The sequence below is a fragment of the Platalea leucorodia genome, assembly GCF_965183815.1.
Source record: "Platalea leucorodia genome assembly, chromosome: Z".
Classification (NCBI taxonomy): Eukaryota; Metazoa; Chordata; class Aves; order Pelecaniformes; family Threskiornithidae; genus Platalea; species Platalea leucorodia.
In genome coordinates, this window is record NC_138858.1 from 52,534,930 (window position 1) to 52,548,455 (window position 13,526).

The 13,526-nt window shown below is 37.4% G+C and overlaps 1 protein-coding gene across 1 annotated transcript in view; it reads right to left on the reverse strand.

Moving 5' to 3' along the window:
* SLC12A2 (solute carrier family 12 member 2) overlaps positions 1–13,526 on the reverse strand; it is a gene marked incomplete at its 5' end in the record, with an annotated part of 61,723 nt that overhangs the window by 17,660 nt on the left and 30,537 nt on the right. Inside the window, 6 exon segments of the mRNA XM_082336212.1 lie at positions 2,765–2,864; positions 3,958–4,113; positions 5,307–5,408; positions 6,824–6,947; positions 7,931–8,038; positions 11,820–11,968. Of these exon segments, the coding sequence (XP_082192338.1) occupies positions 2,765–2,864; positions 3,958–4,113; positions 5,307–5,408; positions 6,824–6,947; positions 7,931–8,038; positions 11,820–11,968 (739 nt within the window).

Below are 13,526 nucleotides of genomic sequence, written 5' to 3' on the forward strand. Positions count from 1 at the left end.
AATTTTTCCTGATACCCAGTCTAAACCTCCCCTGGCACAACTTGAGGCCGTTTCCTCTTGTCCTATCACTTGTCACTTGGGAAAAGAGACCAACCCCCACCTTGCTACAACCTCCTCTCAGGTAGTTGTAGAGAGCCATAAGGTCACCCCTCAGCCTCCTTTTCTCCAGGCTAAACAACCCCAGTCCCCTCAGCCACTCCTTGTAAGACTTGTTCTCCAGACCCTTCACCAGCCTCATTGCCCTTCTTTGGACACGCTCCAGCACCTCGATGTCCTTCGTGCAGTGAGGGGCCCAAAACTGAACACAGTATTTGAGGTGCGGCCTCACCAGTGCCGAGTACAGGGGGACGATCACTTCCCTCGTCCTGCTGGCCACACTATTTCTGATGCAAGTCAGGATGCTATTGGCCTTCTTGGCCACCTGGGCACGCTGCCCGCTCATATTCAGACAGCTGCTCACGTACACTCCTACGTCCTTTTCCACCAGGCAGCTCTCCAGCCACTTTTCCCCAAGCTTGTAGCGTTACATGGGGTTGTTGTGACCCAAGTGCAGGACCGGCACTAAGCCTTCTTAAACCTCATACAGTTGGCCTCAGCCCATCAATCCAGCCTGTTCAGATCCCTCTGTAGGGCCTTCCTACCCTCCGGCAGATCAACACTGCCACCCAACTTGGTGTTGTCTGCAAACTTGTATTATAAATAAATAAATATTGAACTGCTCTGGTTTAGAATGTGTCTCTAGAACTCCAAACATTTTTTGTCATAGGTTAGAAACCAGTATCAGGCCAAAAATAGTTCTCCTAAAGCCACTGTGCTTAAAACTGGCTTACATTAAGATCTATATCTCCTTAGGATAACAATTAAAGTTTCAAAGTCAGAAAGATATATACTAGCTTCCCAAAAAAAAGAGCTGAAGTACTTCCAGTGCAATCCTAATACATACTGATCAGCAGAGCATTCATTTACTGTATCAGCACAAGCAGAAAGTTACACATGGTAAGAATTTTCCTATAAAGCTTGTTTCTACCTCGAAGTTTGCAACCCAAAATAGACCCACAGCAGACAGAAGCGAGGTTACAACACTAACCACAGTTAGGTATTGCAAATTATTTAATGCCAGCCTTTAGATTTGCATTAGGGAAAGTCTGAAAATTGCTGCTCTTGATACCTAAGCAACAAACAAGTTTCTCAACGTAGACTGTTTTTTTCTTGTTAATGATGCAGCTTGATGTAATACGTAATACAAGGTTTGCAAAAAAATCAGGGATTTTGATGTCACATTAGGACTTAGGACTTCAGAAAGAAGAGCTCTTTCATAATTAAACGTCAAGTTTTGTGGTTTATACCTATAACAGCCAACTCTTTTCAGTTTGGAAGTGGAAAGCCCATTAATACTCATATTAATACATTTGTAACTTAGTTTTACTGTCATATTCTTTGAGGTTGTGCTGGTACCTATCATGATTGGTTGACCCATCTAATTTCAACTGTCTGTATGTATGCAACATAGACGTTTTAAGTACCTATCCTGTACTTCAAGAAAATTTAGTCACTCCCAAGAAAGGCTGGGATCAGAACTGGAGTATTTTCCCAACCGACAGGAAATACCATAGATCTTTTCTTTGAAAAACTGTGTTCCTGATAGCTTCTGCATTCTGGACTTAACCTGAGAGAATGGCACCTGTATCAAGAATCTCTTCCTGAACTGACTCCTTATTAAATTCTGCCCTAAGTACACAAAGTCTCCCTTCGTACACAGCAGAAGATTTTAGTAGCTAGATTCTTTTGCTAATACGTTGAGCATAACAGAATAATACACTTCTTACAGCTGCAAGGGATGATAGAGATTTGCTAAACTAAATGTCAACACTATAAATCCTCTGGTGGGCATAGTCAGCATGTAGGAAGTAACTGCTCTATTTGAAAAGAGACAGGTCAACAGAACCTCCCTCCTTGGAAGTACTCAAAACTTGACTGGATATAGCCCTGAGCAATCTGATGTAACATCAAAGTTGAATCTAACTTTGCAGCCAGATCTATGCTGAGTCAGTGGAGCCAGGGACTGGACAAGACCACATGGTAAAGTCATGTTCAATCTATGATTCTATTTATTTGGAGGAATTAGTTTAAGTCAATACTTTTTGTTAAAACTTTTTGAAGTATCTTTCTTCTACAATAGCTTATTCCAGAAAAGTGGCCTAAGTACTATAGGATAGAAAATTGCCTCCTTGACTAGGACCTTCCTGGGTAGCCACGCTGGCAGACAACAAATCAGTTCTCATCTTTAGTTGTGTGAAAAACACTCATGTAGCCTGTTTGCCATTACTGAAGTGCAATGAGAGGATATGTCTAATGTGAAACAGCTGGTGTTGAGAACAACATCCACAGTATACACATCTTGGGGAGTTTAGGTTAGATCAGTTTTATCCCAAGCATGTAGACTGAATGCTCATTAGCTGTTTGGAGCACATCTTCCAATTCGGTTTCACAGAAGAATGCAATTCACAGTTCATGATTCAAACCATGAGGCACCTGACAATAAGCAGGCATCATCCATAGACTTGTTTTTAAAGCGCACTCTTAATCAGAAATAAAACGCCAATGTAAATATGTCCAGAGGATGCCCATGGTGCTGAAATTCAAAGTTGTTATAACCCATAGGAGATGAACAGGCATTTAATGGAAACCATGACAGCAAACATTATGACAGTACCCCACTGAATACATGGAAGTAATTTCCTATGTCTTTAATATTAACTGTTACCTAAAGTTTTTCACATGATCTTCCACTCCTGAGAGCCGAATAGAATGCTGTAGCGCATTCAAGTAAGTCAAAGCTTGCGTTGAAGATCCCCAGTTCACATCTGTTGGAAGATTTGAAGTTCCAATATTTTATTTAAGGCTGTTCATTATAAAACTACATGATCACAAAATGAATGTCAAATACCAACTGAAAGCACAGAAGACTTAAGCTACATATTGGTACATTCTACACAATAGTAGTCAACAAACGCTACAGCTAAATAAGCAATTCTATTTAAAGATAACATATCTGTAGAAGTTTTAGCAAAGAAGTTAAGAGTTTGATATTTTACAATGACAAGAAGAAAGAATTGAGGGTTTTTTCCCCAACATTTCAAAGACTGACAACTTTAGAGTCAAAAAAAAAAAAAAAAAGACACACTTCAGGAAAAAATGCCATGCTTAGTTATTTTATATCACTGCAAAGGAAAAAATAATCTCAAAACATTGCCTAAAGAAAGTCAAATACTTTCAGCGAAAAACTGCTAGATTAAGCAGTTCCTTCTAGATTATTATTTTTATAAGGAAATGAAAGATCCCAGTATCCTCTCTATTCATTCCCATATACATCTTTTGATAGCTACAATGAATTCATCATCCAAGTACTTAATAATCTTCGTAGCCCAGGATGTAAGGTTTTCCTTATTTTCAACTTCAGGAACACTTTTAGTTCAGTTCCGTGACATCTTGCACTTATGATCGTGCAATGCTCTTAAAAGAGGGAAGAAAGTGTATGAATTGTTTTTCATAGGTATAGGAATGGTTTACTGAAAAAACAACCACCACTCAAATCCCTTTTCAATTTGGAAAAGTAAGGGAGCATCCTTTTTCACTTCCTATCAAAACGTAACATGCTTTCCTAGTGCCTTCATTGCTGCAACCCAAGCTCTTTCCATATGCACCTTTTCCTCCAATTTTCATTCAAATGTTTATGTCTAAGTGCAAGGCATGCATCTTGATAATTTGGGAGGAGAGGAAACAATAGCAGTGACTATACAAGCACAACTACATTTCATTACAACTAAAAAAGCCTGAAACATAAGTTTGAACTAGTGAGCCAAACAGAAATAAGTTCTCTATTTTTGCCCTAAAGGCCATCACTTTTTCCCTTCTTTTACATCCCTTTGCCCCGCAACCAAAAGCCCCTATACATACCTGGTTTCTTGTAAGTGACATAAATGTAGAGTCCAAGGACTATGACATATGTTAGAAGTGCTGCCCACCAATTAATGACAAACATGACAATGCAGCACAGAATAGCTCCAACAAGAGAAATCCACATATTGTAGTATTTGAAAGCAGGGCGCCAACCTAGTCAAAATATAATTTGGAGGATAGAAGAGAGAAGAGCAGGGAAAATTAATTTAATCACTACTCCAAGAGAAGGAAGGTGCTATTCCTCTTTTCCTTCCCTAGTGTTCTGTATCACATTTCATGTGAATGTGTGACAGTTTCAGTAATGTAGGAGACGACCGTGGCACTTTTATGCTTTCAATTTTCCAACACCTTTCAAATTAATTTGCATCTTTCTAACATAGATATGTAAATGCTCCTAATTTTGCCCCCTAAAAGCATATCTCAAAAGGAAAGTCTGAAGATGCTTGTGCCAGTATGTCTACTGAATCAGGCTACAGGAACCTTTGGCAATAGCTTGCCTGACAATTTATTTTTGCTTTCAAAGGTAGTATAACACAAACCATCAGCTCGTGACTCACTCTCTCACATACTACTGTTTCTAGTTGTGTATCTTCACTATTTTCACATAGCCAGAAATTGTCACCATATGAAAAGGAAAAGGACAGATATATCAAAGTAGAGCTTGATTATGTCAAAATACTGGACTGTCACTATTTTACATCCTTGTTTGTCACAAGTTTATCCAAAATCAGGGCAGTACACACACACACCCCCCATTAACACACCCAAGATTAACAACCATATTAGACATAGAACTGTTGTGTAAACAGAGTTATGCTCATGCTCTGGCAAAATAATGATAGCTACCAGTTCAGCAACTTAAGCTTTTAAGGACATTATTTCAGTACAAATGCATAGTGGACTGGGTATGATATACATCTGTTCAAGTACTGGGTTTTGGCTCATTCCTATAATCTAACTAGCCTCCCACACCAAAGGCTATAAAAATGTGGCAATGCCACCTGCAGTTCCAGTTTCTTCTGGGCTGGAAGATAAAACATACTAAGAGAAACCCAAAGAAGACAAAAGGGTGGTTCTTGAACACCAGATACTGAATTAGTAAGAAAGCTCTCTTCAAGAGTTTCTGAGTAAACACTGAATTATCTTGTGTTCCCTCAGCAAAGATGACAAAATTAGTAGCTCCCAAGCTCTACTGGATTATTCAGTCCTCAAAATTTCAGAAGATTTCAAATAGAAATTTATAACTAAATCGAACTAAACATTCATTTGTATTAATACTTTAAAAATTGTATTTATGCATAAAGAAATTGCAGGCTAAACTCTCACCCCCAAAATGTGGTTCCTACCTGGAGATTTTGCAAGAGAAGCATGGAATACAGAGAAGTTAATCAAGGCATATGAGGCCAAGAAGAAGTTAGAAATAATTGGAGCAATGACGTTCAGTTCAGCTGTAAAACCAAAAACAAAGCAGGCTGTTATGAAAGGTATCATCCAATGTCTTTGTAGATTCCAGAGTAAAAAAATCTGCTAAACAACCTTATTTTCTGATGTACTCTAAGGAGAAGCACTTTGTGCCTTCTGTTCAACAGACAGAGCTATTATCTTAATGGTGTCTTATTTACTAAGTTATCTTCCAATAGTCAGAAAGCCTAACTTTCAGTTTTAAAAATATAAACATTTTTCCACACTACCAAGTGTTCCAGGACTGCCATTTTTGAAGTACTACATACTTTCTGAAAATAATTCACTGAGAAAATTTCTTTCCCACCATGGCTTGATCAAATAGTGCACCAATACACTGGGTTCTGAAGAATGTCAGAACGAGTAGACAGCATTAACCTATCTGCAGTACTACCGAGTCTCTAGCTCATTTCTCAAACAGCAAAGAATAAGATACTAATAAGTTTAAGAGACAATTGACTATGGTGAATGGCAACAGCAGACAAAGTTAGTGTGAGCAATGTGACAAACATGTTCACCTGCCTGCATTTTAAATGAAAAGTTGCATCAATGGTACTAGTACAGCACATTATTACAGACCAATACCACCACAACAGTGATGAGTACACCCTCTTTAGTGAAAGAGATGGAAGAACCGATGCTCTCCTTTGCTTGAGGCAGCACGGTATGCAACATTTATATCACCATCAAAAAGAAGTGATCAAAATGCCCAATGTGCCATGTTAATCTCCAAGTTTCTACTTGTTGTAATCAAGCTTCCAGTCAGCATGCTGCAGTAGGGACACCATGGGTATACCTGTGCCTTAAGCAGACTTGGGGCAAGAATGAAAAAAGCAAACTGGGAAAAGACGTTTAAAAGCACTGGTACAGGACTCATATACAGACACAGCACAATTAGTTTGCCATCTACATAGAACACATGTAATTCTACCTAGACTACCTTTACCTTTAGCAACAGCAGCATCAGCACTCATCTCTACTGTTTGTAACATAACAGAAAAACACACTTTAAACAGTATTGTTCATGCAAGTTTGCCATTTACTCAAGCTGTTTGTAATTATTAAAAATCTGAAATAAACTTCCATATTTACAAGATGTAACATCTCTCTACCTCAAGCAAAAGTGTATTTTTATCGATTGATAGTATCTAAAGACAGATATCTGCAGTCATTAAGAAAAGTGCAGTATTGCTACAGTTCAATTCAAATTTATAGCAGTTCTAGACAGTTGTATCTAGAAGATATGAGAAAGCAACCCTCAAAATAAACAGATTTAGAATGCTGGCTTAGAATTAAGCTGTGCTTTAGACCTCCGGGACACTGTCACCAAGTCATGATATGGAATAGAATGCTTTTATAAAGGACAAAAGGATATTGAGATTTATTGTAATTTCAAACTAACCAATTAGTATGAATCCAAGAGCAATTAAAAATGTTAGGAGATATCCTCTCAGTGGTTCATTGTTCTTCCCATAGCCTTTAGCAAACATCTGAAATCCTGGATAAATGTTGTCCTTGCACAATGCCTAAGAACAAATAAAATTCAAGAATCAGCATGCGTTTTGTTCAAAATGTATCCTTACTAATACTTACTAATGCTGTCTTCCACTACATATTATCTTCCTGAAAGAAGAAGGTTTACAGCCACCATGTACTAATTCTATTTTCAGTTGTCTTTGCGTCTTGACATTTTGCATTTCCAATATTCTATCCTTCAGTAATTTCTGTTTATAAGAACAAGCTTTGCTCTTCTACAAGTAATTGACTATTTTACTTCACTGGTGTCTTACAATCACAGAGTCTTTCTTTAGAGACAATGTTTTCTGAGAAAATGGAAAGTTTGCCCAATGTATACACTAGTTCTGTGCATAAATACTTGGGCTTCTACTCTGCAACAAAATCCTTTCTACATTTGACTCCCTACTGAACTTTTGGGAAAGGTCATTAGACAACACTCAAGTTTTACCCAATTAAAGAGAACTTGTAAGAATGAGATTAAACGGTTAAAAAGAAGGTAAAGCAAAATACATTCAGGAACACCAACAAAATCAGTGTGAATGATTTATGAGAGGACTGGTACACAATTATTTTGATAACGTATTCTCCGAGAATTAAGATTCCACAGCTACAGGCTCTACTTCTTGCTGGCTACTGCTGCAATTATTTTGAGAAGTGAACTAATCTGTTATCTTTGTATGTGCTCCAATGTTACTTACAACAAAAAACATCTAAAGGAGTTTGTAGATTCCTGTAATGTTAGTTACACCACAACTAATCTCTAAACTAACCAGAAACACATGAAATTTGGAATAAATTATAGTCTAGCGATGATTAGTAACAGTAACACAGTTTTCCCATTCTAAGCAACAGGTAAATATTATATCGATCTACTGATGTCAACTGGTATGAATCATGATGGCATTATGTCAGAGTCCCCTTCCAAAAATTCCGATTCAGAAGTTCATTGAAATTATTCTTTAGAAGATTATGGGTTTGCTTCCATACTTACCTGGAAGATCTTAGGTGCACTCACAAGAGATGCTAATGCAGAAGACAGGGTGGCTGAAAAAATACCTGCAGTAATCAGTGGTGCAAATCCCGATACCATGCTCATCACCTGAAAGCAAAATAATTACTTTTTAAAAACAATATGAAAAACAACGTTAACTACACAAACGGAAAAATAAAACACTGTGTACCCACCACTTAAAAGCTGTTTGAATATCATGCATTCATATCAATGAATGAACTAGGGACAAATCAGAGGCTATAAATGGATCCTAATTTCAGAACAAGAGAAGATGGCTTTTCACAAAATTTATAGTCCAATCACGTAATTCTCAGGTCAAAACAATCAACAGCAAACTTCTCCGTGGGCTCACAGGGGACTAAAAATAAGTCATGGAAGAAATATGGAATTTGTTACATCTTTTGACTGGCCTACCGCTGAATAACATGGTCTCAGGAAGCCCAAGTGACAAAACAACCGAAATTGGGGAACGTCTTGGGAAAGCTGATTGTCTTTCTCAACATTTCCATCACTCTAAGTTAGGCTTGCTTCCCATTCAAAATCACAAGGACAAGACAAACTTGCTTCCTATCTCCCCGAGATCACATCCTAGAACATCTTTGTAACCCCAGTGAGTGAAATACAATATGCAATTCTTGGTAGACTGGGTGACAAACAAAATGATAAATGCTTAGTAAGCCAAAAGAACAATGTTGATAAAACATTAAAAAACCCAAAACTTTTTGTTTACTTTTGTTTATAAACAAAAGCGTAAGCTTCTTGAAGACAGCCAGTGTTTTAAGAATTTGATACTATCTTGAAAAAGCTTGTGTTTTTAGTCAATGGACCAAACCCAGCATGGTGCCTTTCAAGCACAACGTGTCAGAATGAGGTTCTGCATCATTTCCACTGATCACTTGCCTTTCGTACTTGCAACCTCACCTAGAGTATAAGGAAAGGGACTGAAGGAAGGCAAGAAAGATCACGCAGAAATGTTCCGTTTTTAAGTTACTGTCACCTGAAGTTGTAAAATTTAGCTGTCTAAAGCAATCTTACCAGGTAGGACATGCTCTCAGAAACAATACACAGGTGACTGATGAAGTTTTATTCATATTCCTAGGGCTAAACTAATGATAAATTTTAGCGTTTTTCTCCAGATCAGACTGACAAAGACTGCCGGGTCTCTCAAAGAGTCAACTGAATCTCCACACTACCTCAGGTTTCACTGGTCAGTTCAAGGTATGCCTTGTCTAAAAAGAGAAATTAAATAATTGCAGGTGCATAAAATGAGAGTGAAGTAGCTTTCATAGTAGTACAACAAATGAAGGAGAGAATTTCCTGAAGCATATTTGTAGTTGACAACAAAAAAAAGGTAGGATAGGCCTTTATTCATAGATGAATACAACTAATGATACATACATTAAGCTATCCCTCCTATGCCCAGGTTTAAGTCAGTTTTATAATCAACAGAAGTTACTGTTGTAAATGCCCGTTTGTAATAACCCTACACTATATTTCTAGAAGTTAAGGGTGTAAATGCTTTACTGACAAATATTTTATAAAGAAACCTTTGCTATAGCAACATAAAAACCAAGCATAGAATAACCTTTGTAGAAGCAGTATAAAAATTTTCTTCCCTGCAAGGATGGCTTGATCGATCTTCCCTGTAAGAATGGACAGAATCTGTGTACAAGTCTCCATCACTTTTCTTCCCATCCGATTTAAAACATTGTTATTTTGAGGTCTTCACTTTACTACACTTGCATCAACTTCTCGCAATTTAGTTCTTACAATCTACTCAGATTTTACATCTAAACACTAGTAAGTTATGACTTAGGTTACTAATGTAAGAGACATTAGGAAGCTCCTTCTAAGCTAGGGGAACCCGTTCCAGCAGAACCAGTATGCCACGGTGTTAAGCAGCCCTCCCTCCCGCCCCGCAACATACACACCATAATCCAAACCTCATGACCACAAAACCAAGGAGCCCACATACGCAGTTAGCTATAGCTCTGAAATCTTCATCCTTGAAAGAACACACAGAATTGGAAGGACAGATATGTAGTAAGAATTGTCCTGTTACCGCTGGTGTGGTGAGATAGATATATAGTTACTGCTGCTAAGGGAGTCATTATGTTTGCTTGGCATTTACTCTTCAGACAGTTTCTTAAATTTCAAACATTTGGAATAATGAAATATCATATTTTGTCTACAGTTTCAGTTCTTTGGTCCAGCCATTGTGGGGCAGAAAAAAAATGCCACATGAAAACAAGCAGCAGCTTCTTTGAATTTAGATTTTTATAATGAATATGGACAAAGCATTGTTCAACTCCCCCTGCCCCTAACTTTCTTCAAATGTTTTACAGCTGTCTTCCTTTGTAGGAGGAATGTTTTAGCAGAACTTTTACACTGCTTCTGGAATGGAGTTTCATGCTACTTTCAACTTTCATCCAAAGTTGACCCAGTTCTGCATTTAAATTACCCGAAGCTATAACTTATTCTAGGGCAGTTACGGTGCACCGCACACTGCAGCAGGTTGCCCAGAGATGCTGTGCAGTCTCCATGACAAAGTTTTCAAAACCCCAACAAAAAAGGGGGGGATGGGTGGGGTGTGTGCATATGGGGCACTGCATTCTCTGTGCAGCCCTTCGTCTTGAAAGTGACTTTTCCTATTTGGAACCCACTAGTTTCTCCACAGAGAGAAGCAAGAATATTTTGGGAGACAGAAGTACTCTTTAGACCAAATAGTAAGAAACTAGAACATTAATGACTAACTTATTAGATGTACAAGCAACATTTATGGTAAGCAACCTTTCTGAAGTTACAACTTAAAGATACCATGCAAGGAAAACAGTTCTATACAATTCTCAGTTGTACATCTGATGATCTACTGGGTTCTTTCGAGCTTAAACAAATGAGGAAAGTCATCAGATTTTGCAGAATAATTATTCCCACAAGAGCAATTCTGAAGCATTTCTAAATACAGACTTTTTCTAAACCAGAACAAAGTAACACCACACAGGTACCCAAATTATTCCACCATAAAAATGTATTTTAGTCTAATAGAATGGTCTGCACTGCAACATTATTTCAACATGTACAAAATATGTTTTCCACCCAGCTTTGCAGGTAAGGCTGTCAGCCTATCATGTAAGTAGTACCTGCAACGAGTACATGTACCACATGGACTTCTGATCAAAACCCACAAGCCAGGCACCTTTTTCATTAGTGGATTTCAGCTTAATCTCCAACCAACCTTTTGTACACCTATTAGAAAAATTTAGGGCAAAGATGGACTACCACAAAGCAAGTTTAAGTCAATCAGCAATAAGTGCATTTTTCTTAGTTTCTTTCAAATCTGTGAAGTCTAAGTTGAATTGCCCCTTGACTTCTAGAGGATTTTTAAATGCAGTAACATCAAGTTTTATGACAATTCACAACATTCTTAAAGAGGACACTGTGACAAATAAGTAAAGTATTCTTAAAAAGTAAAATATTTTCTAAGAAGATTAAAAAATTAAGGAACAAGTTATTGACAGAGGCTACCTATGATTACTACGCGTCACTACTGAACAATGAGTACTTCTATCCACATCACAATGATGACATTCAGCTGTCTAAAGAGAGAAAGTTACAGTCCCACCACCTAACCTAAGCAGTTTACTCAAAAGAAGAGTAAATAGTTACACCACCTATGTATAAACACCCAAAAGTTCTTAACATAGTTGCCTTGTTCTTCTACATAGTAGCCAGTGTACCACTTAACTGTTCCAGATAAACCTTATATTTATGGATATAGGCATTTTTAGCCTATGATTTTTCTTAATATGCAATTCAGAAAAGAACAAACACAAAAGCCAATAAACAGATTTAGGAGAAAGTTTTATACCTGGAAATTGTTCATCAGACCATACTGACACCCCGTCTGACAGGATGAGAAATCATAGTTTAATTTGCAAGCTGCAGTAGTGCAATTTGTCAGCTCAGTGACAATGGTGTTATTAACATTCCCTGTGGCATCCCGAACAACACAGGAACCTAGAGTGGATACAATCACAAAAGGCGGCATTAACAGACTGAACTTGAACTTAAGGACATGTGTCAAGCTCAATTCCCTTTTTATGTAAGCATATTCTCACAGAGCAACATTCAAAATATGGCATTTACATTTTTAATACATTTCAGTATTAAGCACATCTTCACTATGAAGAACAAATACAAACACGCAAACTAATTGCCCTTTTGCCTGAGATGATCTTCAGTTTTTGAATAAATCTGAGTCTAATAAGAAAAGGAAAGTTTTAGCACAGAGGAAAACAACGTCAATAGACTTGCAAAAGTTTAACAGCACAATTTTAGCTCAGTATATTATTTCTCTGAATCATGAGTTTCCACATAGCTCTTTAATTGATGTTAGTATTATGCACCATCACTTGATTTTATAGTTTCTCTTTTTGTCAGTTTTCCTAGAGGAAGGCATTTTTGTAGTGTATGTACAGAAGTATGTAGACAAGTGTGCATATTGTTGCAGTTATTTCTTTTCCAGTCAATATGGCTCAAACAATCAAAAAAATTAAGTAGTTTGCCATGAAAGCCTGTTGCAAGCCATTTTCCAACGCTTAAACAAGCCACCTCCTATGTGACTGTGGTATTTTAAGTTGGTTTCTTGGAGAAAAACTAAGCCACACAGTCCCATTCCTACCACATTTTTCATAATTAAGTTTATCACTTAAACCGCTGTCTTCAATTCATCTATGATTATTTGTAATTTCACTGGTCAAGAAAATGCTGAAGACACAGCATTTCAGCCCTTAAGTACTAAGAAAAACTAAATAGTACTAAAAAGCCCACAAGTCTTCTACTTCAAGGGTTTTTGTCTCATAAAGGACAAAACAAACTAGAGCAGACTAAGTATTATTTAACATTCTATGGCTTAATAGTTGAGGTAGTCAAACTGTTTGGACACCAGCAAATATTTCCAGGAACAGGAATCAAATAAGGAGTGAGGAAAAGAAAAGAGGGAAGTCTACAGAGCAGTAGCCAATAGTATTTCCTTAATTCAGTCTTTTAGGAACTTGAATGACAAGGAGGTCCTGGGAACAGAACCATGTGACTACTGACAACCTAAATTATATGCAAAATAAGGAGGGCACAGATGTGCTGCAAGCTTTAGTTTCTCCAATAACAATCCCGGTTATCTGTGTAATTTAAAAATTGTCCCTCTTTCACTGGAAAAAAGAATTCCTAAATACCTATACCACATTTAGATTGCTTCTGAGCCCTTAGAACTTGATTAACAGTCCACAATAACACCTGGTCCTTGTAGGCAGACATTGCTTACTCCTTCCACTTCTCAGATTTATTTTTCAGTTACTTATTAGGCTCAATTGGTTAAATTTCAGTAAGTTTCCTATATTGATCACCTGTCTTATGCTTTTCTTGTGGGTATGTGGAGGGACTGGGGTTTGTTGTTGTTGTTGTTCTGTTTTAAATGGGATTAAAAGCTCTGTATGAGAAAAAGTTTCTTCTCTTCCACTACACGAGTATTTGCCCCAGCCAGTCAAGCAGTACATAATGGATGTAACAATATGCTTAC